Raw genomic sequence first — 26,365 nt, 5'->3', positions numbered from 1 at the left:
TCTTTTTTCAGGCGAGGACGTGGGCTATGCCATTCGATTCGAGGACTGCACCTCGGAGCGCACAGTGATCAAGTACATGACGGACGGCATCCTGCTGCGCGAGAGTCTCCGCGATCCGGAACTGGACAGCTACGCGGCCATCATCATGGACGAGGCCCACGAGCGATCCCTCTCCACGGACGTGCTCTTCGGACTTCTACGGGAGGTGAGTTGCTAACCACATTGATCCTTACCTTACTTATTGGTTCTCCAAGAAATTTTTGCTTCCCCTTTATTGGTTTGATTCCTCAAAGATTTCTCGAATTTCAAGATGATTTTAGGTGGTGGTTACTTGCATACATTGTTTAAATGTGGAATACTTTCCAAAAAAAAAAAGTCTTCTGTTTGCAAATATTATCAAATAATATCCAAAGTCATTTTTAAAACAAAGAGTTTATAATTTCGCATGAAAAAGTCAGATTTTATGTAAACATTTTACCTTTTTTGGCATTCATTTCTTGACTTTGTTATGTTGGCTTAAGGTGACATGCGCCTATCTTCATGCGACAGAAAAAAAAAAAAACAAGATAAAAAAGAAACGAAGTTCAATTAATATTGAAGGTGATAATTTTATCTATTTGATTATTATTGCTATACTATCGTTAACAATGCCAAGGTGTGTGCCGAAGAGCCATTTAATTACTATGAAGTGAACAATTAATTAGCTCGTTAATGTTTTATTAAAACTCTATTAATACAGTAACTGAGTTCCGAGTTTAAGTTCTATATTTACCTTTTCTTGATTTACTCGATTCCTTCTCTCGAAAGAAAATTCCATTTAAAGCAAAGACACAAAGTAGATTTTGTTGTATCCGATGGTAAACATTTAATAATAATATCAATATAAAGCATTTTACAAACGTTTTATATTTGAATTTTTTTCCACATTGTCGAAATGTATATAAGACTACTATAAATATTTTATAAATTGCTTAAAAAATACAAAACTTAAACAGAATAAGTAATAATGTATATTAAGCTTACGAACTAGCGTTCTGATTTCGTTTTCGTTTTTCCATTGTAATTTTGTAAATTTTCTCTCTGTTTCTGTTTCTGTTTTTGTGGGTTGCGTCTTCTTTGAGTTTATTTATGTGAGAGTCCGAGTAGATCGTCCGGTTCCCTATATACAAAAATATGCAGTTTTTGCTTTGATGTTGCGTTTCTATATATTTTTGTTTCGTTTCTAAGTCATTGTGTTACTTGTCGCTCGGTCCATTGGTCGATCGGTCATGTAGAGCTAAATACATAACGAAACATTTCGAATGTTTGATTGTTTTTTACAATGCTAAATTATGCCTGCTACGTAGAGTTCTCATCGATTGATTTTCCTGCCCCTTTGGGTGGATCTCTTAACTACGCTTAAACAACAAAGAAAACAAAAAATGTTGACTTGCATTCGCTTGCCATTTTCACAATGTATAAATATAATAATATGTATACGTATTTAATCACATGAAAACAAAAAATTAGGGCAAAAAAAAAAAACAAACAAATATTTAATAAGTCTTTTCGAATTTCACAGTGTGTGTGTGTCTCTCTCTCTCGTTCTGTGTCATATGCACAATTGTAAATACAAAAGTATTTGATAAATTGCAGCTCGAGTTGCAACAGCTATACAATCATGGGCGGGAGTGTAGTAGTAGTAGTAGTGGTAATTGTTGTTGTGTCTTGTTGTGTTGTGACTTAATGATGTGGGCCATGTTTCTTGCTCTGCTTTGCTCTACCTTTATCTTAATCTTTTCTTCACTTTTTATTTCTTTTATTAAATTTTTACCTTAATTTTTAATACTGCCAAAAAGCCCTCGCCCTGATCTGAATATTTTCTTGGCTCTCTTTTATTTTATTTTTATTTTTTTTTTGCACTTATATACGTATATTTGCATTTGGTTTTTTTCCACTGCCCTTGGCGTTCTTAGCCAATAAATTATCTTATCATCCGAATTTACTTTAATACTTGTGTTTGCTGTATAAAATCGCTCTGTGGTCTGTGGTCTGTGGTTTGGTTTTTTGGGCAAGGTATTTCTTTTCTTTCGAATCGAAATGAAGTATGGCATATGGGGGGTGGCTTTGGGTTGGGTTTTTTTTTTCTTTTGCTAGTTACTTTGAGTGGGAATAGCATTTCTGGCGATTATTGAGCACCAGCAGCATGCCCGCATTCATGCCCACGCTGCCCCATTTCACGCACTCCGACATCTGCAAGATAGATTCACTTGTAAGACACGGGGAACAAACAGGCATACGTACGTCTCTCATGTGGCGATGAAGGCGGTTAGCCGGAATAAGAACTATGGTAAATAGCCGTAAAAAGTAGAAGAAGTTATGTGTGCGCACCTCTTCTCATTCTCAATTTCACCAAAAATATAGCTTTTCACTCCACATATTTTAAGATTCTCCAAATAAAGTTTATCGCACATTAAGGTTGCTAAACAGAATCCGTAAAGTCTTAATAATCTTGAGGAAATTGAAAACCAGAAAGTGGTTGCACATCAAACATCAACATCAAATGGGCAGTTTTGCAGTCTCACAGAAATACAAAATAAATATATACAAAGTAATGCTTTCAGTTCAGGTAGAAGATGATCGATCGCTTTCACACGAAATGTGGGGAAAATTGGGTGGATGCATTTTAGATTTTTTTCTACGGTTTTACTTGTGGAAATTCCTCGGGGTTAGCATCTCTATTATTTGTTTTAATTTTTTTTTGTGGCATGAGCAAAGCAAGCATGAATCTGTGGCTGAATGATGATGATGGTTAGAAAAGATAATGTTTCTTTTTCTAGTTTCTTCAGTACGTTTTTAGTCCACGATTTTCACTTTTCGTGCATGCGTAGTTTTTTGAGTATATGAGTTTTGGTCAGTGTGTGTGTGTGTGTGTGTGTGGTTTTTACATAGCCTTTTTTTTAAGGAATTTTCTTTCTTTTTTTTGCTGCTGCAACTACAACAATCAATGCATGTGGGTGGCGGGGGGAGGTGGGGGAAAAGGGAGAAGAAGGTGGTTGTGTGGCAAATTTGGGTTTCTGTGTCGGAGCTTCATGTGCTTTTTTTTTTTGCTCCTGGCCTTCATTCTTTTCTTCATTTCTGTTTTTTTTTTTTTGAGAATTTTTTTTGTTTTTTGCCGGCTGACTTCGCTTATCAATTGATCAGGTGCAGCAGCACGTGATTGGCACTCGTGGTTACCTGTCGCTTGCGCAGATCCTGCTGACGACTCCCATATCGACACCAGTAGACGAAGTGCTTGTTGTTGTTCCACAGACTCTGCTTGGCCTTGCGCGCCACCGACACCTGTGACAAATTCAAAATAGGTTAGTGACATCGTTCCACAAGTTGGGGACAAGCGGCAAGGCGGCTGCTCATATACACATTTTTACTTGTACGTCGTTCGATATTTCGACAGGGTCCTTTTTACCCGAAGCTACGCTAAATAAAGATTCGAAACCAAATTTTGAAAAGAATAATTTAATTTCTTGGGTTGCAAAACAGGGAAAAAAGCTTAAGCCACTCTTAATCACTTCGGAATATCACAGATTGTAATATATTTAATTCACTTCACTTCGTAAAACTACATAATTTGATTTGAATACTTCATAGTTTACCTTATTTAAGCTTTAAAAAAAAATAGATATCTACTTAAATCTAACTTGAAACTGAGTTATTACTTACGTATTATTTTGACTGAATATTAGTTTACTATAAAAAGGCATTTTCAATTATTAATTCGCTTAGTAAAATATATTTCCTAGAGAAATATTCTGAAATTTATACGAATAATCTTCACTTTCCTAAATACTAGCTTAATATTTCAAATATAAGTTCGCCCTTTGGCTATCTGACTTTAAGTAGAGTACGTGACTTTTGGCAATATCCTCTCACCTGATTGCGAATGTCCTTTTCGTTGTGCGGCACCTTCTCCTTGTCGGCAAAGTTGTTGATGCGCAACTCCCATCCGTGACTCCAGATATCGGCCAACGACATCTTGATTAGCTTATATGTGCCATTCTCGCGTATTTTCACAGAAAATATCTCAATGGTCTCGGGCTTCGGTTTATTGTCTGCAATCGGACAAGATCAAGAGGAAAATATAATTAGACTGTGTGTGCACTTCCATTAACATCACTTCAGGCCATGCTGAATGTTTCCCTGGCAATTTACCAGAACCCCAAGCCCCCGAACAGGTGATCCCCATTGCAATTCGTTTATGCCTTGTATGCAGGCAATTCAGTAAATAATAATAACAATTGATTTCCATTTGCGATCATCGATCGAATGATTCTCCGCAGACCAGCGTAGAATATTAATTGGGTGCGCATAACAAGGTGAAAATAAAATCGGGGTTAACTGGCAAATGCCTTTCAAAATATTTAAATGCATCTATGGGTAATATTCTGCCGTTTATGGGTACTAGTAGTTTATTTAATACAAAATATTATTCCGGGTGTTATGTATTTTCTTGTTGTCATGCTCGTTACGTTTAGGAACTCTTCAAGTGACATAATATCATGGTTGTCATGAGTGACTCGAACTGCTGACTGCACAATTCGTTATAGCATTTGTGAATTAACTGCCGTGCAATAATTAGCACTCCTTAGTATTTTACACTCAGTCGCTTCTGCTTCTTCCTGCTCTAATGGTATTTCTCAAGCCAAGTATATAATTCGTTTATTTGCTGCCATGTCCCACCAATTTGCAGGCATTTAAAATTGTTTAGAGCGTTTTGTGGGTGGCTGACTGAATGGTTTGGTTGTTTGGTTGTTTGCTTATTTGGTTGTTCCCCCGTATCGTTTTACCTCGGGCTCGTGGCAGTAATTTTGTAAGCGAATCACCATTATCTCCCTAATGGCATTTCATTAAATTCATTTTTATTTTTTACTGAACTTTGGGCGTGAGATTTAGAGTAGCAAAAAATGCTAATGCACTTTGCAGTGAGCTCACCTCTATGATATTCAAATTAAAGCCATTCAAAGGGTACACATTAAAATATACTGCAGGCAAAAATTGCTTTTAATTTGAGTGATTACTGCATATCAACCTACGGTTTTTGCCCATTGGACCATTAATCGTTAAATGCTATGACACCTGTGTTTTGCCCCAATATATTTATGGATTTAATGCATATTTGCTTTTCTGTAACGCTTTCTAATGAAAGACAATCAATCAAATTTGATACCACCCCTCCGATTTCTATGCGAGTTTTTCTTTTCTTTTTTTTTTTTGTACGTGACATGGGACCATTGTAAATATCGTTGATAAGCACGCATGCGCAATGCACAGCAAATTCCACTGCCATTTCTTCGACTCTTTGGAAACACATTCGTACATATGTATATGTATATCTATATGTATTTGGTATACATATGTACATATATCATCGTAAAAGCCAGAGTAATTTGCTTTGGACAATAATCAGTGGCTGTCCGAGTGCCTTGTAAAACGATTAGCGCTAGAATGCAAAGTTTTATTGATTGGAAGCCCTTTTGCAACCCAGAAAAGCTCTCATTATCATGAAAATATGTGTACAATTTGTACTTGCACATTTTCCCATACAAGTTGGGGTAAAATAATGGCTTTGAATCTTTATCTTCAAGGTAAATCAAAAGTGTGGCTCCCCTGGCAACTCATTTTGAATTCTAGATTCTCAGACCTATTATGGCAAAATCAATCAAATATACCCATATGTCAGTGTCTTTTTTTTACCAAAGAATTAATTCTTTAAGCGGAAAATTGCCATTGTTGTAGATAAAACGTTTTGCTTTGTTGAACTATAAATAGTAGAAATAAAAAAAAAAATAATTGCTAATTAATTTTTACTAACAGTGCTACTTTTTTGGCGCTTGCTGTTGCATATACCGATAAACCCACACTCAGCCACACACACACACGCTTGCATGGTCGGCTGCGGCACGTGTGGTGGGTTATTGCCCGGCACACGAGATGCAACAGTCGTGTGGGCGTGGTGAGTTTGTTTGCAGTGCAGTGAAGCTCACCACTTCTGCCACCCAACACTCACACACACACGCGCACAGTGGAGACCGGCTGCGCAACCATAATCTGATTTAATGTTAAGTTTTCTCCTAACAAGTTTCCCTGTCCCTGATTTAATTACTTATCAACCTTAGCGCGCTTGTACTGTAACCACACAGTGGTTGCTATTATTCAAAAGATAGGGAAATGTGCGTGACTCGCGGCACATGATGCACAAGTCAGCCTTATGTTTACTTTGCTTTCGGTTATTCGGCTTTTTTATTATTCCGTTTATTTATTTTTTTCCGTCTCTCTTTTTCGTTTATGTTTAAACCTTTGGTTTTTGGGTTTTTTTTTCTGTCCAAAAGTTTGGAATATTCTAGCAGCTGTCGGCGCAGCATTGTGAATGCCCTCTGCCGACGCCGACGTCGACTGCGCTGCCGGTGGGCGCATTTGATAAGCTCCTCCGTTTTAGTTGTTGCTGTTCGTATTGGAATCTCCTTGCGATTAGATAAAAGCACGGCCCTTGTCTGCATGCATGTGTGTGTGAGTGTATTTCGTAGCCAGTGCGCATGTGTGTGGCGTTTGTTTATTGAATGACATTCTACAATTTGCCCAAAAACCCATAGATTAGCTTAATGGGCCTCTGACGTCTGAAGTTTTGTGATTAATCATCGAGAGAGAAATTCGTTCAGGTATTCTGCAGTTAGGTTTCAGCCTCTTCGAGGTAAAACTACAGGAGAACCTCGAACAAACAACATAGACGAAGTTCAACAAACTGGGCAAACAATGCAAAACATAAATAAACATAGTACCTTAATATAAACTAGGACAAGCAAACAACAACACATGATTGGGAATTAGGAGCTAAATTTGCTGAAATTTGCATAATAAAATTTTGATCTAGTCAAACAAAGGAAAGTATTTTAGGGGAATTAACACAAAATCTAGTGGGGCTTTTGGGGAATAAACATTGTTTCTACAAAATCACACAATTGCCCAAAGCGCATTAGTCAACCATAATAAAAGATAAGGAGCGACGCCAAACCACAAAGAGAAATGAAATCCCATTAGCACTTGCTGCATGCAAAAGTGCATGTGATCAAGAAGTCTGAACTGTATCTGCATGTTTGCTTGGCTTTTTAAGATTTGCTCAAACTGATAAAATATTAAGTGGTTTGCAGGGGCGTGATATTTCATCAACTAATGTAATAGCTTTAGCCAATGCAAATCTCGTTGAAGGTGTGTGTTTAGCGGTGTTTGCTTAAAAACATTTTTCTATACTTTATCTAATCTCTAATACTAAATCGTTGTACCTTTGCCTTACCTCAACGAAATTCTTTATCTCTGTATCATTAATAAATCTAAATCATTTTTCGGAAAGTTTTTTAAGATAGCAAAGACTTCTAAATTATTAGTATTTAAATTTATAGCACCTTTTGTGCTTAAATCCATTCATTTAAAAATTGAGAAGAAACCTTTACACGTTTGGAAAAATCTTCACTGCTACTACTGTGATACACCATTTACCGTTAAGCTCACCTTTGGCCACCTTGCAGAGGACGATGCCGTACCAGGACGCCACTGGCGTCTCGTTCTCGTCCTGCGTCTCCAGGAAACTGCTTCCGTTGCGCGGAATAACCAGCCGCGGTGGGTGGGATAGGTTTTTGGCTTGGGTGGGCGGTGGAGTGGGCGGCTGGATGGTCAGCGGACAGTCGAGCTCCTCCAGGACGTCGACGTCGACGTCGCCGTCACCGGAGGCGGCGGCAGCGGCCGCAGCTGCTGCGTTGGCCGCCGCCGCTTCGGCAGCAGCGCTGCTGCGGATCTCGACAATAAATCCGCACTCGACGACGGCGCAAAAGATGCGCTGCTCCTCGGGCTTGAACCACTTGGATTCGCGCAGCTTCTGAACGGCGACGCTGCTGCCGAAGGTGGCGCCCACGATTCCGCCGGCCTTGTGGGCGGTGGGCGGCATCAGCCGGTGGGCGGTGGGTGTGCCGCCGTGGTGGGGATTCTGGTGCTGTTGCAATGGCGGTGGCCAATTTGAAGTTGGTGAGCTCGGTGCCGATTGGGAGTAGCCGCCACCGCCGGTAGGTGGCGCCACGGCCACCGGTTGGTTGTTGTGACCCTGCAGTGGCCACCACTTCAGCGAGCTAACAAAACTGTTCGAACGGTTCATTGTGGGCGTGGTTGCGTTGGGTGGGCGTGGGCCTGGGCGCCCAACTTTCACTCGAAAAAAATTGAAATTCACTTTTCCGCGCGTTTTCCGGAAAAACGTCTTTGTTTGCAAGAGTTTGGTGTGTTTCTTTTTTTCGATTTTCGGCTTTGACGCTCGCTCCAATTCGCTCTGTTTATTTACGCCTCGATTCGCTTCTTTTCTGGTTTATGTTTCTTTTCTGTTTGGTTTGCCACTGCCACTGCACGAAGTTCGAGTTGTTTTGCTGTGTTTCAGTTTCAGTTTCTGGCTTTTCGTGTTTTTTTCGCTGCTGAGGTATTTTGCCTTATCCGCTCGTCGTTGGTTTGCTTTTTTACAAATGTTTTGGGGTACGACGCTTTATATGCCTCTGCTCATGGTGGAATAAGTTTAAGGTGGTCTTGTCGACTCCCTCAGTCCGTTAAAAAGCCCAAGACCTGAACGCGAACGATCTGTTTCGTTTGCTCGGTGCGCTCTCTGCTGCAGTCACGAAGCGTTCATATCTCTGTCGGCGCTCTGAGCTACGCTCACGCAATGTTAACCCAAGCGTTAACAGCGGTCGCTCTCTCGCTCTTCGATGTTAACCCGAGCGTTAACAGCGGTAGCTCCCTCGCTCTCCAATGTTGACATTTTGACAGCACAGTGCACAAGATCTCCCTCTCTTGGAATGAATTGTTGAACATCGTCGAAAATTAAAGTTCCAATGGTAAAAATGGAAATACCTTTCAAAATTGCCTAAAAGATAAACGAAACTGAACATGTACTTTGTTTTCTATACACAGGTAGAAATAAATGTAATGGTTGTACTATAAAGCTTGGCTAAATATGTACTTATATTAGCAATCTTCATAATATTTTGTGAATATATTTGAGAATTTCTAGTGTTTCTTTTGTTATAAATTCGAGACTTAGAAAACATGCCTAATGTTAATCTTTTTTTTTTGTTTTCTTTTTACCAACGATAAACCACTGTTCATTATTGTGGCCTTTTCAGATTACAGTTCATTGACGACGGCTAATAAAAATATGAAATTCGTGTTTTTAGTTTCTGTTTCCAAATGGATTCGCCTAACAATATTATTATCAAAATTTGCAATCTGCAACAAAAAACAACTCTCCAAATCATGTCCACTTCAAAATCTAGAATTTTCGACTAGTTTCAGATTGGCAAAATGCTTTTAACATGAATAAATGAAAGATTTCAGCCAGTTGCATCCTTTTTGTTTATTCCAGCGTTAAGATTGCAGTGCTGTTATGTTAATGTTAACTGCATTTCGAGTTTTTGTTTCAATAATAATAAACAACATAAAAAATTGCAAATTTCGGGCATTTGAGAGACTATCTAAAGATAAATAAACGAAGAGCTATATTATTTATAACCAAAGCCGGTTTCGGAGAGAATTCTCAATTGGAGACTCTCTGTCTGCTCTCGCTCTTTGAATCTGTGGTGAGTTTGGCATTCCGCTATGCTGTCTTCTCATTTATTTGCCATGTACTTCGCCTATTATCTTAATAATTATCTATTCCACGGCGATTAAGCTCCAATTTCGATCCTTTTCGGGATCGTGGAACCTATCCCTTGCAACTAAACTTGTACGAACGATTTATGGCCCTCCGATTGGAATCATTACAGGGGCTTTCGTTAACGTCGCAGTTATTATGTATTTGTCACGAACCCAGATACAATACCGATTCGCAGATACGTCACAAGCCAGGTGGATTGATTGATGTGGGAGGGGATTTATTGCCTATTGGTTAATGGTTTGTTTTCGATTCGCTTCGACGGCTTTCTTGCAGATTCCAGGTCGCGGGACTTCAGTTTGAACATGTGATCGTTTACAGGTGAAGCTTGTCAACAAGAAACTAACAGTTATTTCAGGGTTTGAACTTCTGTATTTTTAACAGTGAATATAAAAAATATTCTACACCGCTAGAAATATGAAATGTATTAATCATATTTTATTTTTTATTCGTTTCCAACCAATGTTAACATATACTTATTATTAATTTAATTTTTTATCGATTTTGAAAAATTTCTTAGGTTGCCGTACAAAATCAAGGGATGATTGATACAATCATTGCGAATTTCGGAGCAGCTAAAAATAAAGCCGAACGCTTCGAAAATGGGAGCACGGATGATAATTTTATTTATAGCAACGCTAGAATATTTTGCTGTTGCAAATTTTTAATGCTGACCAGCTGAGCAGGTTGTATTAAATTGCCGTCGACGACTTCCATTTCAGAAACTGGATTTCCGAGATAGACATTCATGTGCAATACGAAAACGTTCGTCTATCACAAATTTTAAGATTTGAATACAAAGTCTTAAATCGTACATGAATGACAGCAATAACAATAAAAAGTATGTTTATGTTTTGCTCTGTGTACTACTGCCACAATCGCTGCATCCCGTGGATCGATATCGTGACGGGGGAAACTCGTGGCCAAAAACGAAAAGTTCGAAACTTTTCATAGTGACGTAGTCATCAAGTTTCGTTTCTTGAGCGTGCGTATCTATTTTTTTTTCTTTTAGGTATTTCGGTGCTCCTCTCTTTATTTAAGGTGCGTGTGTGTGCGTTGTCACGTACAAACATCGGAGAATCGGTTCCGTTTGGCTTGGGCTTTTGGGTTCCAAGGGGAGAGAAAGAGAGGGAGCACTCGACAGCCGAAACTAAGTTGACCCATTGCCGGTGCCAAAGCTTTAAACTGGGCCAAGAAGCACCAGAGCCACCAGCTGAGGCAACAGAATCGGAAAATGTTTCGGGTCAGCACTTTTTAATAGTTTCTGTGGTACGGACTCAAGAATTTATCTACTGACTCAAGAATTTATTATACCTTATTATTTGCAAGATGCATGGTAAATATCGCAAGTACATGGTAATTCTATAAAAGTTGTTCAGACTTACATACAGAGAACAATTTACAAAGTAAGACGAGCTATTTGACTTGGCAAACTTGTCCCATTTACACAGCTTTTTCAAGAGGAAAGCTATTTTAAACAAGGGATATCAAGATGTTAAATGCAATCAGCCTTATTATTCCTACCAAACAAACAACTTTCAAAGATTTTGTGATAATAGGTGGGTAATTTTAGACCCCCTAAAAATATGAATGAAATCTGCTATCTGCTCTATGTTTAGCACAGCTATCTTTAAATTGTTTACCAAAGAACTTATCACTAGTTAATAATCTTGGTCATCAATTAGAAAGAAGTTTGAATACTTTACTTTTGAGATATTTACTGAATTATAAAGTTACCCTTTAAGACACCTCTTATTATTCAACAACAATTGTACAACAAGTACAAGTGTTTTTATTTCTTGGCTTAAGTTTACTATTAGTACAACTAGTAAGCAACATCATTTTTAAGGGCATTCTAAGTTCGTCTTTTATTATTAGTTTTATTTTTCGTGTCTTGTTTTCGTTTCAAGTTTTTCATCTACTCTTTTTACAGTCGTCGTCTCGCTGCTGTCATCTAAAAATAGCATTTGCAACTCGCTGTTTTTGTTGTTGGCTGTTTGCCGTTTGTTGTTGTTGATTTTTCTCCATATCTATTTATAGCTTTAACCTTGGCTGCCGGCGGAAAACGTCGTGGAGAATAGGCGAGTGGAGACTAGAAGGGTGGATGCCAGGTGGAAGGGGGAAGGGGGAAGGGTAGTAGCATTGTTGTTGCCTATTCCAAGTGCCTAATTAGCGAAGCCGGTCCAATAAAATGTTGTTATAGTTGTTGTCGAAAAACGACAACATTAAATGTGGCACAAATCAAAAATTCATATTTCAGCACTTAGGCGCACTTAAATAATTCTTCGTAGTGGGGAAAAACATGAAAAATATTTAGGTGTTTGGGGTTTAGAAAGGGTGCCTCTAAATAGACCCCATATTTTATGCTGCAGTTTGGCCAATTAAACTTAAACTTCAAAACATTTGACAACATAAGAAATCATTCAAAATATGAAATATAAATAATAATAATAAAAGTGGCTTACAAAATCTTTTATTCAAAACAATAAAGAGATTTTAAACTGAACTACTTATTTAATACTACTATCTTGACCGCTGCTGTACCGATCCCCCTCACCAGCCACCTGCAGTTTCTCTAATTGCTCTGCAGTTTGCTAACACACACATACATATGTATGTATGTATTTATGTACCTTGCTGTCTTGTTCTACTGCTGTTGTTGTTTTTGTTTTTGTCGTTCTTGCTGCAAATTGCGCAATCAAATTGAAAGCGCTGCCCGTTTTGAGCGTGTGTGTGTGTGTAGGTCAGTGCCTCAAAGGAGAAGATACCGTTCTGACAAGAAACAATCTCAGTCAATCTGAGAAGATAGTTTATTGTAAAAAGATTTGATTCACAGGAGATTGGTTATATTACTTGATTTTAAAATGAATTATTTTTTAAGATATATTTATATTACATTTTGATACTTTCTGTTATTTTGTAAATACATTTTAAACTCTTAAATTTCGTATCATATAGTGGGAATTTTTGTGTGCTAGACTAAAGTGTTCACACACTCATACTCGTAGTTTAAGTGCTAATTTCAGATTTGATAAGATTGCATTCACTAATATCGATAAAATTTAAATGTTTTCTTGCTTTCTCACGAACAACGAATATATAGAAAGGGTATTTAAGCAATGTCACGTTTTTTCACTTCGATTTGTTTATTTCTTTATCATGCGCATAGTTGCCTTAGCTATATCTAATTTATTTTTAGAATTTTTGTCCTGGTTTTAAGATTTCGAGTACCTTTTTTGAGTATTTTGCACTTATTTTGAGTGTGATTTGATAAGATTACACTTAGTCATAGCAAGGCTGATTCAGCATTTCCTTCTTTTCTGACGATTATATTTTTAGAAAGGGTATTCGAACGCCTTCTTTTAGGTGAAATCTCAATAATTGCGCTTTTTCTTGTGTTGGCAGCGATCGAAGAAAAAGAGAACAAGAAACTGCCACCTGAGCTCTCAGAACCACCTGTATTTGTTTACCTTTGTCGAAGGCTTTTTGTCGGTGCAAATGCACGGGGCTTCCGATTCGGGCTCGGGCTGCATACATAAATAGCTAAATATATGAATGAAAATCGAATAAATAAAACCGTCATCTCAGCTTAGTTCGGTCTTAGGCCAGTGACAAATGGAATCCGCCGTACGTGCGCCAATCTATCCATCTACTTCGGAATCCATACGCCTTATTCAGCCAAACCCGCACACTATCTGAAAAACATAAGTACATATATACGACTCGAGTGTGTATTATTTGCATGCGGAGTATCTGTGGCAACCAAACCCGTTTCGTTTGGGGACTTAAAGGCTTCGTTTTGCGCATTTTACCGCCAAATGCCTTCGCAATCTGGTAATATCCAGACTTTGAGCTCTTTCCGTTTCGCTCTACGACATTCTACTACTAAATTCAACCCTATTTCTTTCACTTTCTTTTGTTATGACTCTCCTGTCTACACAAACAAAAAACTTAATGGTATATACATACGTACATAAGGAGACTAAAACGGATATGGGTATTTGATAAATAAACGATTTTTTAATTTCAAATTAATTCGAACCGAACTCTGAATGTATTTGTATCGGGAATACCAATTAAAAAATGTAAAAATTATATTTTTTCCTAAAAAATATTTTCTAAAATATTTGAAAAGCTATATTTTTTTTAATATTTTAAACACTTGTTCTTTTTATAATTCTTAAATTTTTAATCGGGTATCCAACAAATTGAAAAGCTGTTAAAAAATGTTATCCTTCACATACCTGTTTTGTTTCACATATTTTTTCCTGTGTGATCTTGTGGTGGGTGAATGGGAGGTTTCGTGGGGGATTGGATGATGTGTCTGGCGCTTTCAGAGGGCGACTATCCAAAGTTCAAGCCCGCGACCCTCTGATAGATGGAAAATGGAAGTAAACAAGCGGGAAAAACACCCAGGGGCAGACAAAAAGAACCGGAGGAAGGGTGGCTGCCGAAGGAAGGTGCGATGTGAACACTTTCAATTGAGTGCCTGTCTAGTTGTTCTGTCAACAGCGTCCACAATGCCCCAGGTCAAAGCTTGAAAGCTTATTTGATAAAAATACAGAATTGTTTGCACTCTGATGGAATTCTACTCAAGACGTTAACAGACAGACAATAAGTACATTCCAGTTACTTGTAGAGTTCCGACTCGGAAACCTTTGGCGATTACATACATATTTATAAAACGAAAGTAATAACTTGATTTAGGGAGAGCATATTTTTTATCTGGATGAATACATGAAATAATTCAAGGTCCTAAAATGACAGTGGACAATATTTTTTAATTTTCCTAGCTTTACTTATTCTATCTACGGGGCTTAAGCCTCCAAAGTTAAAGCATGAGAACCATCTCTGCCGCTCTGCCCATCCGCTGCTAACGTCGCTGCCCGCGTCGCTGTCAGCATTCCACTGCGCATTCTTTTTTATATTTTTTTTTCGGCTTTTTGACGGCTATTTTCAGACATTTTTATAGTCATGCAAACGAGACACGAGCACAAAAACAAAGTGAAATAAAAGACAATTCAGACAGATAAATGAAAATATGCTAAAAAGAGTTGTCGCTCAATTTGTGTTTTTGTTTTCGGTTATTTTAACAGCCGCGGGCAAGACAGAGCCGCTTCCTGGTCAAACGAGAGGGGGATTTATTGGGGGGACTTTCATAAGGCGGAAGGACCTGTTAAACAGCTGTTCAAGATCCAGTCGAATTAAAAAAAAAAGAAACGACTACACTTAAGAAAAAATGGCCAAGGGAAAATGAATAGGCTTATGTATGCTGAAAAAGAAAAATAATTTTCAACATATAAATTAATGATACAAATTGTTAAACATGAGATAAAAAGAATATTATTAATTATATTATAATATAGCCTCTAACATTTATTTTTAATTTTTATAAGTGTAAATTTATATTTATTTTGCCGGCTTGCTCTCCATCTTAAGCTCTCTTTCAAAGACTCTCCACTACTCTCTCTTTCTCTCCCTGGTTGCAGTGTATTCACCTTCGCCGTCTGCAAATTGATGAAAAGTTTGTTTATTTTGTTTATTTTCAGTTTTGCACATAACTTGTTTGCGAGCCTTAGTGCCAAAACAAAAAATGCAATTTCGGTTCGTGACTGTTTTGATATTTATTCATTGAAATTTGTTGACTTGCAAATCTGCTCGCAGTTTTGAAATACTTGTCTGTGTTGTGTTTTTTTTGTTTTGCAAATTTTATCTTGTTTTGTTTACATCTTGCGCTTCGTTCGGTTTATTTTTTGTTGTGCTCGTAGTTTTTGCCAAAAAGCCATAAATTGCTCTCTGCTACGTCACAGGCCCATACACATATAAACGTGCTGTTTTGATGTTACTGCCACACCTCCAAAAGCCAAGAACAACAACAAAAATATCTCGAAAACTCACCACACTGCAAAACTTGGTGTTCTCTCTCGCTGGATTTGCTCTCCTTCGCTCTCAATCGCTCAGTCAGAGGACTTTTTCACTCCCCCTTTTCCGCTCCCCCATCTTATTTACCACTTTTCCCAGTTTTTTTTCTCCTCTCAAAATCTGCTATTCATTATTGCTTTTTAGCCAAAAACTTTTACAACTTGAGCAGATTGCATTGTTTTTATTTTGGTTAGGTTCAGCTGGGGAGACCATAAAAGTGCCCCAAAATTAAAATGGCTTGTCGTTAAAAGTTCGCATAATGCTAGGAAAATGAATATTGGTGACCAGTTTTTGGAAAATAATTAACTGAAAATGTTGGGGATAATACTCGTATAATGCAAACATATGTAAATAAGGCCATGGAAATCGTGGACTGTACATATGTATTTATGTATGCATTTACTCACTGTACAGTCATATTTTCGAAGTCTCGTCGGGATCAGTGGAACTGAAGTTCATCAGACTCGCATAACTCACTTGCCACCCACAAACTTCCACCGAATACCACCCACCACCCACTTTTCGCCCACCCGCCGTTCAAAAATTTGCATCCAGCAACCTCGAGCACAACGTATGTGCCTCAATGCAAACGCTCGGTAAATTGCATCTGCGGCATTTTTAATTTCCAACATACAAACGCTCGTACGCTTGTAATTTATATCGGCGTATAGCTACGCATAATAGAGATATATTTGTATCTTTAAATATACACACACGATTTTCGTTGGCGCCAGGAAAGCGTTTTTCCAAGGCTTCTTCGTTCGTTTTTGGGGGCTAATGCCAATAGAGGCCAAATATACGGAATAATAACGTTTATCCTCAGATTCTGCCGTGTTTCATCCATTAAACTCATGCTTTTTAAAAGCTAATCAAATTGTTAGCCTTACGGATAAATTTTCAGGTTGGATATTGAATGCAATAATGTTTCTTAAAAAAATATATAAGCAAGCAAAAACCAAGACAAAATAATCGTAGTATTGGAAATAGGTACTATTTTGAGAAATTGATAAATTGATAAAACCCTCATCGTATTTTTTGGCCCTAAATTCATCCTCACATGCTTGTTAAAATTCCGATGTTTTTGTAGATACAAATGGATTGTTGTCATCGTGAAACTTTTTGGCAACGTGCCTATGAAAAATAAAATAATTTTATTTAAATTCGTGGCATTTTTGATTGGCAGAAGTGCATGCAATTTCCTCCTCAATATCACATCAACGAATATATATATTCCTTCAATCCCATATTGATGTGTTGCTTTTGTTTTTCTTGTTGTGGCTCTGTTTTCATGTTGATTAAGTGGGAATCGAGAATATTTAAGGGCATTATCTGCTCGAATTCTCGCAAGCTTCCTGTTTCTATAATAAGATCATGTGCAAATGTTCCATATAGATACGGAATTGCGAACTGTGTTTGCACATGATAGCAATCGATAGCCCTGCACCTTATTGAAAGAAAGTGCATTCGATTATTTTAATTGACGTCCACGAAAATGAACTTGAGTGGTCTTATCGGGATCTAAAATAGTCCAACCCATACAAGTGCCAGAAATATAGGTGGCGCTCTAGCTGATATTGTTTTACGACTTCGATTGAATTAGTCCCAGTATCAGTTGGTCTTCGAGTACAATGTTCTGCTACCCATGCAGAAATAGAATAAAGCACGTGATCTCAGTCAGTTAGTCAGTTAGCCGGGTTATTAGTCACGGCTGATGCAACGGACGAAATAATGGCTTAAATCTGGAAGAACGATTCCATAATCATCGTCATCTTGCAGTACAGTTCCAATAGAAACGGAAAGTTCCCTCGATGAGTAAGAAGTCGGGATGGGATACGTGCATTTCACATTCACACTCCTAATCAGCTGGCCTAAATCGCACATTCATACGAAAGTGTAGTATAATAATACTTTAACCGGGTTGAGTTCTTTTTTCTTTTTACAAAGTTTTATACTCAAACCTGATTAGCGGGTGGGTTCGTAAAACACATGACCACAGAGACGTTAGTTTAATCAGTCGACCTTGAGATTGTGATTGGGAAGTGAGATAAAACACAATAAAACGACGTTGTCCGGTAAATAGGACTTTAAGATAGTGTCGAGATCTCAAAATAGAAGTGCAGTTTAAATGGCACTGTAAACTTATAGATTACCTTGTACTTGAAAAGGAATGTCCCATATAAGAAACACTATAAGTGCCTAAGACCGGTAACGTAAAGTGGTCATGATAAATAATTGATTTTAAATCATTCTCTATAACAGTATATCCACTGTACCGGTGGGATGTTTGTTTCCCTCATTAAAGTATTGCAATTCTGATAATTTAATAGTGATTTATATCCGTGCAATCTTCATTGAAGAACTTTGTTCATATTGCCAACTGAGTGATAAGCATACATGAAAAATGCAAATATACTATATTAACATTCATTTATCGGTTATCGGTACTCTATCGTAATTACCGCTAACGCCCACGTGACGTCATCTGTTGAGATAATAAAACCGTTGCACGATTGCGTTACGATTACCGTTACCTTCTCTTCGGATCTCTTTTCAATAAAACCATTTCGCCAGCATCATAAATTTTGCGCACAAGCAATAAATACAATACATATGTACATGTACATGTGTGTGTGTCATATGCAAGCCGATAAGCTGCATAATAAACCGCATTACGAATGGGTTGCGAATCGTGGAAATGTGGGTGGTGGGTTCTTCTAATGCGCAGTTTGCTTGGCTTTAACTTTGATTGGAATTGTGAGATTTTAAAAACTGTTCGCTTACTCTCCATAATAATATTTCATTTTTAATTAACATAAAACAAAAGCTTAAACTGCAAGCAATATTTTAGAGTAACAATTCGTACTTCCATGAATAATATCCAAAGCAATTCTTCATATAAAACCCCTGAGCGCTCGTTGAAAACGAATTTACCTGTGGTTTGTTGAATATTTCTTGAAAAGTGCCTACGTGTGTGTTGACACGGCTGCCTTGAACTCACCACACCGCATCTTACCCCTTCCACAATGTTATCCCCAACCCCCACTCTTTACGAAATTCACCACGAGCCGAGTCAAACCCGAAGTTTAGAAAACCGAACTTATTTTTGGGGTTCTCTTTATCTTTCGCTCATCCTGTTGCTGCGGTGAATTCGCTCAGTGGATATGAATTCACCTCCAACGAATTTGAGCAGGACTCTCCAACGAATGTGCGAGAGCAACTCGAAGAATGGCGAGGACTTTGCATCCCCAGTACTTGTAAACTCAAGGGGGATATTGTTTTTATAGTTTGAGATATAAACCTTTTATCGACGATTCATATAATGCCTGATATCGTGAAGAATTCCTAACAAAAGGTGGTACGATTATCCATCAAATATCAACCTATTATTTTAATTAAAACAAAGGTATTATTTTGTATTTCCTTTAAAATGTTTGTTAGGATACTTTTTGGTCGAAACGCCTAAGTTTTCTAGGACGCTTAGCCAGAGCTACGCCTTGACCTAGTGAAGGGTCAACGACTGCAGCGAAAAGCTGGACGGGATGTGGGTCACATTTGTAACCGTTAGCTGGGTAATCTGACCCCCGCTGCTCCACTTCATAAATCCCATGCGGCGAACAAAACAATAATCCTTTCCACTAACTTGAGTTGGAAATTAAGCATGAAAATGTTTTACGAAAAAGCGGCAAGGATTTAATCCGAAATAAATAATGATTTAGTAAAAAATGTGGATATACAGTAGAATCCTGTTATAACGACTCCGCTTATAGTGTCCGTCCGGGTTGTGCGTCGAAAACTCGATGGTTTGGTTGGTCCCCATACAAAGTTATATGAAAGGGCCTCCGCTTAGAGCGTTTCCGCTTTTAGCGACAAACCGCTTATAAGAATGAAATTTTTCAAGAAAATTGAAAAATTTAACCGGATATTGCGTCGTGCCGGAAAAAATACAGTGCCATAGTTCCAAATTTAAGCATCAAAACACGCTGTTAGAAATGTATGTACACATGCCAGAAAAAGTATGCGTACAAACTCGATGCCTAACTTTGATCGCTAAAAAAACATATATATATAATTGATATCGACTTAATTTTTTTTTTTATTGTTAACACATTTATTGATTATAAATATATTTAGTTTTTATTAACATAACACCTTAACTTTATTTATTAAAATTAAAAAACGAAAAAGTGACGAATTTTTAGCCAGAAAAAATATGCGTACAAACTTCAAAGTTGCTTAAAAATGGTACTTAATTCTAATTTTTAATAAGAAGTGGGGTACCCCTTTCGTTTGATAGCTTCCTCCAAACGTTTTGGCATTGATTGTACCAATTTTTCAGTCACCGATGGGGAAATATTAAGCCATTCTTCCATAATGACGTCCTTCAGCATAGCCTTCGATGTTATGGTTCGAAGGCGGATCCTGCGCTCCAAATGATCCCATAGATGCTCTATGGGATTCAAATCTGGCGACTGAGGTGGCGAGTGCAACTGGTTTTTGGTGTTATAGAGCAACCATAGCTTTACATTGTGGGCTGTATGCTTCGGGTCATTATCTTGCTGGAACCAAAAGTCCTCAGCTAACCCTAATTTTCTGGCGCTTTCGTGCAAATTATCTTTTAAAATTTGCAGATAAGCCTTGTGGTCCATGGTCGACTCGATAAACACCAGATTTCCTACTCCACTTGCCGCCATACACCCCCATACCATCACACCGCCGCCACCATGCTTTACAGTCGGAGCAAGATTTTGCACGTCCAGCGCTGTACCGCTCTTACGCCACACCAGTTTTCGCCCTTTTATTCCAAAAATGCAGAATTTACTCTCGTCGCTGAATAGGACCTTGTTCCAGAACACTGCAGGCTCCTGGACAAATTTTTTGGCAAAATCTGTTCGCTTTCTCTTATTGGCCGGCGATATTAAGGGCTTCTTCCGCGCGGTACGGGCATGTAAGTCCTCTTTCTTCAAAATTTTTCGGATTGTATCCTCATGAAGATCTTTGTTGAACTTCTCCTTGATGTCCTGAGTAATTTTGAAGGCTGTTAATCGAGGATTCAGCTTCACACTCTTCAAAACGTCCCGCTTCTCTCGATCCGTCAGCTTAGGTGGCCTTCCAGAACGTGGCTTTGACCTAATTGACCCGTTTAAATCGAAGTTTTCGAGCACTCTTTGTATAGAGGAATGAGCTCTGCCAACAATTTTCCCGATTTCCCGCAGAGTTTTCCCCTCATCTCGGAGTTTTACAATTAGTTTCCTTAAATCGGGATCAATTTCTTTTGTCTTCTTGCCCATTGCGATTTTTTCCTCGAAGTGACGAAATTTGCTCAAAGAACAAGTGCCAAGCAGTTCTTAGAGCTTTATTTACCGTTTCTAGTAAACTAACGGTACCTAAAGCTGCATACAGAGCAGATACACATCGTTTTTCAAATTTGTACGCATATTTTTTCTGGCTAAAAATTCGTCACTTTTTCGTTTTTTAATTTTAATAAATAAAGTTAAGGTGTTATGTTAATAAAAACTAAATATATTTATAATCAATAAATGTGTTAACAATATAAAAAAAAAATTAAGTCGATATCAATTATATATATATGTTTTTTTAGCGATCAAAGTTAGGCATCGAGTTTGTACGCATACTTTTTCTGGCATTGTATTTGTCAGTGAACGTCACCCTTGCTTGTGTGCGTAGCAGCGACACGAAGGATGTTGCACTGGCACAACTCTCTGTTAGTTTTAGCTGTCGCCTTAACAACGCTGCTGCGAGAGAGAGAGAGTCGAAGTGCAATGCCGACGTCACACTGTGTGTGCAGACCTCATAGTCTATTCCATGAGATGTCCCGTTATATTTCTAGTTTTTTCTTCTTTTTTTCCGAGTAAAACTGAATGTTTTAATTTGCTAAATGCAATATGTGCAATAATAAGCTCATTCAGTTTTCAGTATTTAGAAAAACCTATGTTTTTGAATTTAATTTATTAAATTTTTCGTTTTAATTAAAAAATTAATTTGATTTATTTTAAAAACCTATAACAAACACAGCAACCATAAAATAATCAAAAAAAAAAAATTGTTTTCCTCCTTTTGCTTAGTGCGTCTTCCGGTTATAACGACGAAAAATGGTCGGTCCCTTGGAAGTCGTTATAACCGGATTCTACTGTATATATGTACGTATAAAAGTGGGTTCCTGCATTCAAATGCTTCACTTCAAGCACTATCACTTATTCCCCAAATATTGTTTTACCGTTAATGAGAGTATAATTGCATACATACATACATACATACATATATTATTATTCTTCCTCTTACCTTTCAGATTGTGGCCCGTCGACATGACCTGAAGCTGATCGTGACCTCGGCCACGATGGACTCCACGAAGTTCGCGACGTTCTTCGGCAACGTGCCCACCTTCACCATTCCAGGACGCACCTTCCCGGTGGACGTGATGTTCAGCAAGAACACCTGCGAGGACTACGTGGAGTCGGCGGTGAAGCAGGCGCTCCAGGTGCACCTGACCCCCAACGAGGGCGACATGCTGATCTTCATGCCGGGCCAGGAGGACATCGAGGTGACCTGCGAGGTGCTCGAGGAGCGCCTCTCGGAGATCGAGAACGCGCCCCAGCTGAGCATCCTGCCCATCTACTCGCAGCTGCCGTCGGATCTGCAGGCGAAGATCTTCCAGAAGTCCGGCGACGGAGTGCGCAAGTGCGTCGTGGCCACCAATATTGCGGAAACGTCGCTCACCGTGGACGGCATCATCTACGTCATCGATTCGGGCTACTGCAAGCTGAAGGTCTACAATCCGCGCATCGGCATGGACGCCCTCCAGATCTACCCCATCTCGCAGGCGAACGCCAACCAGCGCAGTGGTCGGGCAGGACGCACGGGTCCTGGCCAGGCCTACCGCCTCTACACCCAGCGGCAGTACAAGGACGAGCTGCTGGCGCTGACCGTTCCGGAGATCCAGCGCACCAACTTGGCCAACACGGTGCTGCTACTGAAGTCCCTTGGTGTCGTTGATCTGCTGCAGTTCCACTTCATGGATCCACCGCCGCAGGACAACATCCTCAACTCGCTGTACCAGCTGTGGATCCTCGGGGCTCTGGACCACACCGGTGCCCTCACCACCTTGGGTCGCCAGATGGCCGAGTTTCCCCTGGATCCGCCGCAGTGCCAGATGCTGATTGTCGCCTGTGGGATCGGCTGCAGTGCCGAGGTCTTGATTATAGGTAAAGGAGGTTCTTATGCATATAAAGCATAGAACTAATAGAATAGTTAGAAAATTAAACTAAAAGTGCTTACTCGAGATTTAATGGAAATTCCCATCATAATTTTGTGCTTAGATATTTCTAAAAAGGAAAAAAAGAGGTCTATTGCAAGAGATAATGTTTTTAGCGAATAGATAAAAGCGAATAGAATAGAATAGAATTAATAGAATAGTTCAAAAACTAAACTAAAAGTGTTTACTCGAGATTTAATGGGAATTCCTATCATAATTTTGTGTTTAGATATTTCTAAAAAGGAAAATAAAGAGGTATATTGCAAGAGATAATGTTTTTAGCGTATAGATAAATAGAATAGAATTAATAGAATAGTTAGAAAACTAAACTAAAAGTGCTTACTCGAGATTTAATGGGAATTCTTATCATTATTTTATGTCTAGATATTTATAAAAAGGAAAATAAAGGGTCTATTGCAAGAGATAATATTTTTAGCGTATAGATAAAAGCGAATGGAATAGAATTAATAGAATAGTTAGAAACCTAAGCTAATAGTATTTACTCGAGATTTAATGGAAAATCCTATCATTATTTTGTGTTAAGATATTTCTAATAATATTTTTAGCGTATAGATAAACTCGAATCCAACTGCGACATTTGTTTGGGCAATGTTTTTATCGCTGACACTAAAACGCAGAAGAGAGCAATTAATTCGGCGAAGAATTCGATTGGGTTCATACAAAAGTTAATTAAACAACAAGTAGCATATAAAGTTATTGTAATCAAACAGCCAGAGAGTAGATAGCGATATTATGAGGCATTCCCATCCATTCAAGTTATATTGATTCGATTTTAAGATGTTCAAGTCTTTGTGCAACATAGAATATAAGTAATTTAACATCTGTAAGTTATATCTAAGGTTATCTGTATTAATTCAAAATCTCTTTCTTTTATTTGCCACAGTTTCCATGTTGTCGGTGCCCTCGATCTTCTACCGACCAAAGGGACGCGAGGAGGAGGCGGATGGGGTTCGCGAGAAGTTCCAAGTGCCCGAGTCCGACCATCTGACCTACCTCAATGTGTACCAGCAGTGGCGCCAGAACAAGTAGGTCCAATCAGCATGACTCCAATCCAATCATGACTGAAACCAGCTAATCAATCCCATATCCACTTGCAGCTACAGTTCCTCGTGGTGCAACGAGCACTTCATCCACATCAAGGCGATGCGCAAGGTGCGCGAGGTGCGCCAGCAGCTGAAGGACATCATGACGCAGCAGAACCTGAGCGTGAAGAGCTGCGGCACCGACTGGGACATCGTGCGCAAGTGCATCTGCTCGGCCTACTTCTACCAGGCAGCGCGACTCAAGGGGATCGGGGAGTATGTGAATCTGCGAACGGGAATGCCCTGCCACTTGCATCCCACCTCCGCTTTGTATGGCCTGGGCACCACTCCGGATTACGTGGTGTACCACGAGCTGATCATGACCGCCAAGGAGTACATGCAGTGCGCCACCGCCGTGGATGGCTACTGGCTGGCCGAGCTGGGTCCCATGTTCTTCTCCGTGAAGGAGTCCGGTCGCAGTGGAAGGGAGAAGAAGAAGCAGGCGGCCGAGCATCTGAAGGAGATGGAGGAGCAGATGCTGAAGGCCCAGCACGAGATGGAGGAGCGCAAGCAGCAGGCGGCCGAAAGGGAGGAGCAGTTGGCCGCCAAGCAGGAGATCGCCACCCCGGGAAATGCCACGCCCCGTCGCACACCGGCCAGGATCGGCCTCTGATCAGCTTACGAATAAGACACCTTTTGTAAAGCCCGTTTCGTTCAATTCATTTATGGATAAGTTTAACATGTTTTTTTTTGCTATACACTCCCCTAATAAAGAACCATTGTAAACTGAAGAAGGAGAAGGGCCACGAAGCCCACTGCTTGATTACTGGCTGCTCCACTCTCCACGAAGATGCACTTGTTGTCCTCCAATCGGTGGGTCTCGCTGCAGGAGCACTCGCCCCACTTGCAGACCATGGCAGCGGGCTCAGTGACGTTGTCCGCCTCCAGTGATTCGTTGCGACACTCGCTGTCGTGGCGACAGAGTGCTCCGAACGGCACGATGGGCTCACAAATGATCCGCTCCCGCTGGCTGTCCAGGTCCTCGTCCAGTTCATCCCTCTTGCCCACCTCGTTGGCTACCCTTTTGGGGTAGTGCGACGGTCGGCAGCTGCAAATGTGATCCAGGCACTGGCCATCGGCCTCCAGGTTTAGTTTGCACGGAGGGCTGTGCTCGCAGGACTCGCCGTAGGCGGCTCCCGGGATGCACTTGGTCATGTTGCGGTTGTGCACAAAGTTCGGTGCGCAGCCGCACTTCTTGGTTTTGGTGAGGCAAATGGAGGCGCCGCAGCCGTCGCAGTCTTTATCCTCGCGGCAGCTGGATTCTGGGAAAGTAGGATATGAATACTATTCTGATTATATGGTGTTTCCTCTCAGTGTACTCACGCAGCACGGCCAGGCATCGTCCCTCGTGGAGCTCGAAGTGGTTGCGACAGAGGCACTGGTTGGCGGAGCAGGAGCTGAAGCGATCCGCCAGCTGGCACTGCCGCTGGAACTCGCACTCTCCGCCCATTCTGACCACCTCCGGCAGACACCTCCTGCGATCCGCACTGGGCACGAATCCCGCGGAGCAGATGCACTGGTCCCATTTTGCAAAGCAGATCGCATTCGGCATGGGACACGGACAGGGGCCGCCGATGATGTTCGTCAGCTTCTCCTCCACGGGAGAACAGGCCACCTTTTCCCCGGAACCACGTGCCGTGCAGATGCAGGCCATGTCCACACAGCGACCGCGCTCAAACTGCGCACACTGGACGTCCGAGCTGCAGGACAACTCCAGCAGATCCTCCGATCGAGTGGCCGCTGGAAATCCAGCCAGCAGCATTAGAATCCAGATGTGCAGCATTTGAATTTTAGTTTTCTGCGGTTGCTCCACGTTGATCGACTGACTTGGGAAACCGTTACTTACCTGGGGATCAGTAAAAAGCTCGGCTTTTAAAAACACCTATCGATTATAGATAAATTAGTGCTGTCCGTTTTTTAAACGGTTCTAGCCTTTTTGTATTTTTGAATTATGTTGAGTAGTATACCAAGAAAAAAAGGGTCTTGGAAAATAATAAGGAATGTTAGCTTAGCGTTCAAGCTTTTCAAAACATTAAGTCGTTTGACTGTAAGTCTTAATATGTCCAAGTCATAATCAAAAAACTTTAACACAAATTTCTGGTAAAAACTATTAAAAATGGTAATTGTTAATTTAATCAAATACATATTTCGAATTATGGTCAAAAAAGGAGAAGTATAGTCCAAATATGCAGGGATGTAAGCCCTGTACCACCCCTCTGCGTCCGTCCAGTCTGTTTATAAGAACCGCTGCTGCGCATTCACCTGCTTCGAATTTCTGCTTGCCTCGTTTTTGGTGTCCCAAAAACAGCCGATTTTGCTGCCCAAATCGATTTTCGACACCAGGCAAACATAACTCAT

General features: G+C 39.8%; 3 protein-coding genes across 5 annotated transcripts in view; 1 reads left to right on the top strand and 2 right to left on the bottom strand.

Annotated features, from left to right (window-relative positions):
* LOC108097584 (pre-mRNA-splicing factor ATP-dependent RNA helicase PRP16) overlaps window positions 1-24,741 on the top strand; it is a 26,923-nt gene extending 2,182 nt beyond the window's left edge. The window contains exons 2-5 of the mRNA XM_017199973.2: window positions 12-205; window positions 21,942-22,854; window positions 23,809-23,950; window positions 24,023-24,741. Of these exons, the coding sequence (XP_017055462.1) occupies window positions 12-205; window positions 21,942-22,854; window positions 23,809-23,950; window positions 24,023-24,620 (1,847 nt within the window). The 3' untranslated portion in view covers window positions 24,621-24,741. The remainder of the gene's footprint in view (window positions 1-11; window positions 206-21,941; window positions 22,855-23,808; window positions 23,951-24,022) is intronic.
* Window positions 841-8,521, bottom strand: LOC108097586. Of its 3 annotated transcripts, none has more exons than XM_017199975.2 (4): window positions 7,540-8,521; window positions 3,910-4,088; window positions 3,217-3,321; window positions 841-2,232 (listed from the first exon to the last, which is right to left on the bottom strand). In XM_017199975.2, exons 1-4 carry the CDS (start codon window positions 8,174-8,176, stop codon window positions 2,137-2,139), a joined length of 1,017 nt encoding a protein of 338 aa, XP_017055464.1. In that variant the 5' UTR covers window positions 8,177-8,521; the 3' UTR covers window positions 841-2,136. The 3 variants fall into 3 exon arrangements, with proteins under 3 accessions (XP_017055464.1, XP_017055466.1, XP_017055465.1); XM_017199977.2 differs by lacking the exon at window positions 841-2,232 and adding an exon at window positions 3,408-3,456; XM_017199976.2 differs by lacking the exon at window positions 841-2,232 and adding an exon at window positions 3,400-3,456 and having other exon boundaries at window positions 3,229-3,321.
* Window positions 24,652-26,365, bottom strand: LOC108097585 (multiple epidermal growth factor-like domains protein 6). Its single transcript, XM_017199974.2, has 3 exons — window positions 26,270-26,365; window positions 25,331-25,889; window positions 24,652-25,269 (listed from the first exon to the last, which is right to left on the bottom strand). The coding sequence occupies exons 1-3, from the start codon at window positions 26,363-26,365 to the stop codon at window positions 24,713-24,715; spliced, it is 1,212 nt and encodes a 403-aa protein (XP_017055463.2). The 3' UTR covers window positions 24,652-24,712.

The sequence above is a fragment of the Drosophila ficusphila genome, unplaced genomic scaffold (assembly GCF_018152265.1).
Source record: "Drosophila ficusphila isolate 14025-0441.05 unplaced genomic scaffold, ASM1815226v1 contig_197, whole genome shotgun sequence".
Classification (NCBI taxonomy): domain Eukaryota; kingdom Metazoa; phylum Arthropoda; class Insecta; order Diptera; family Drosophilidae; genus Drosophila; species Drosophila ficusphila.
This window is presented reverse-complemented; position numbering and strand designations above follow the sequence as displayed.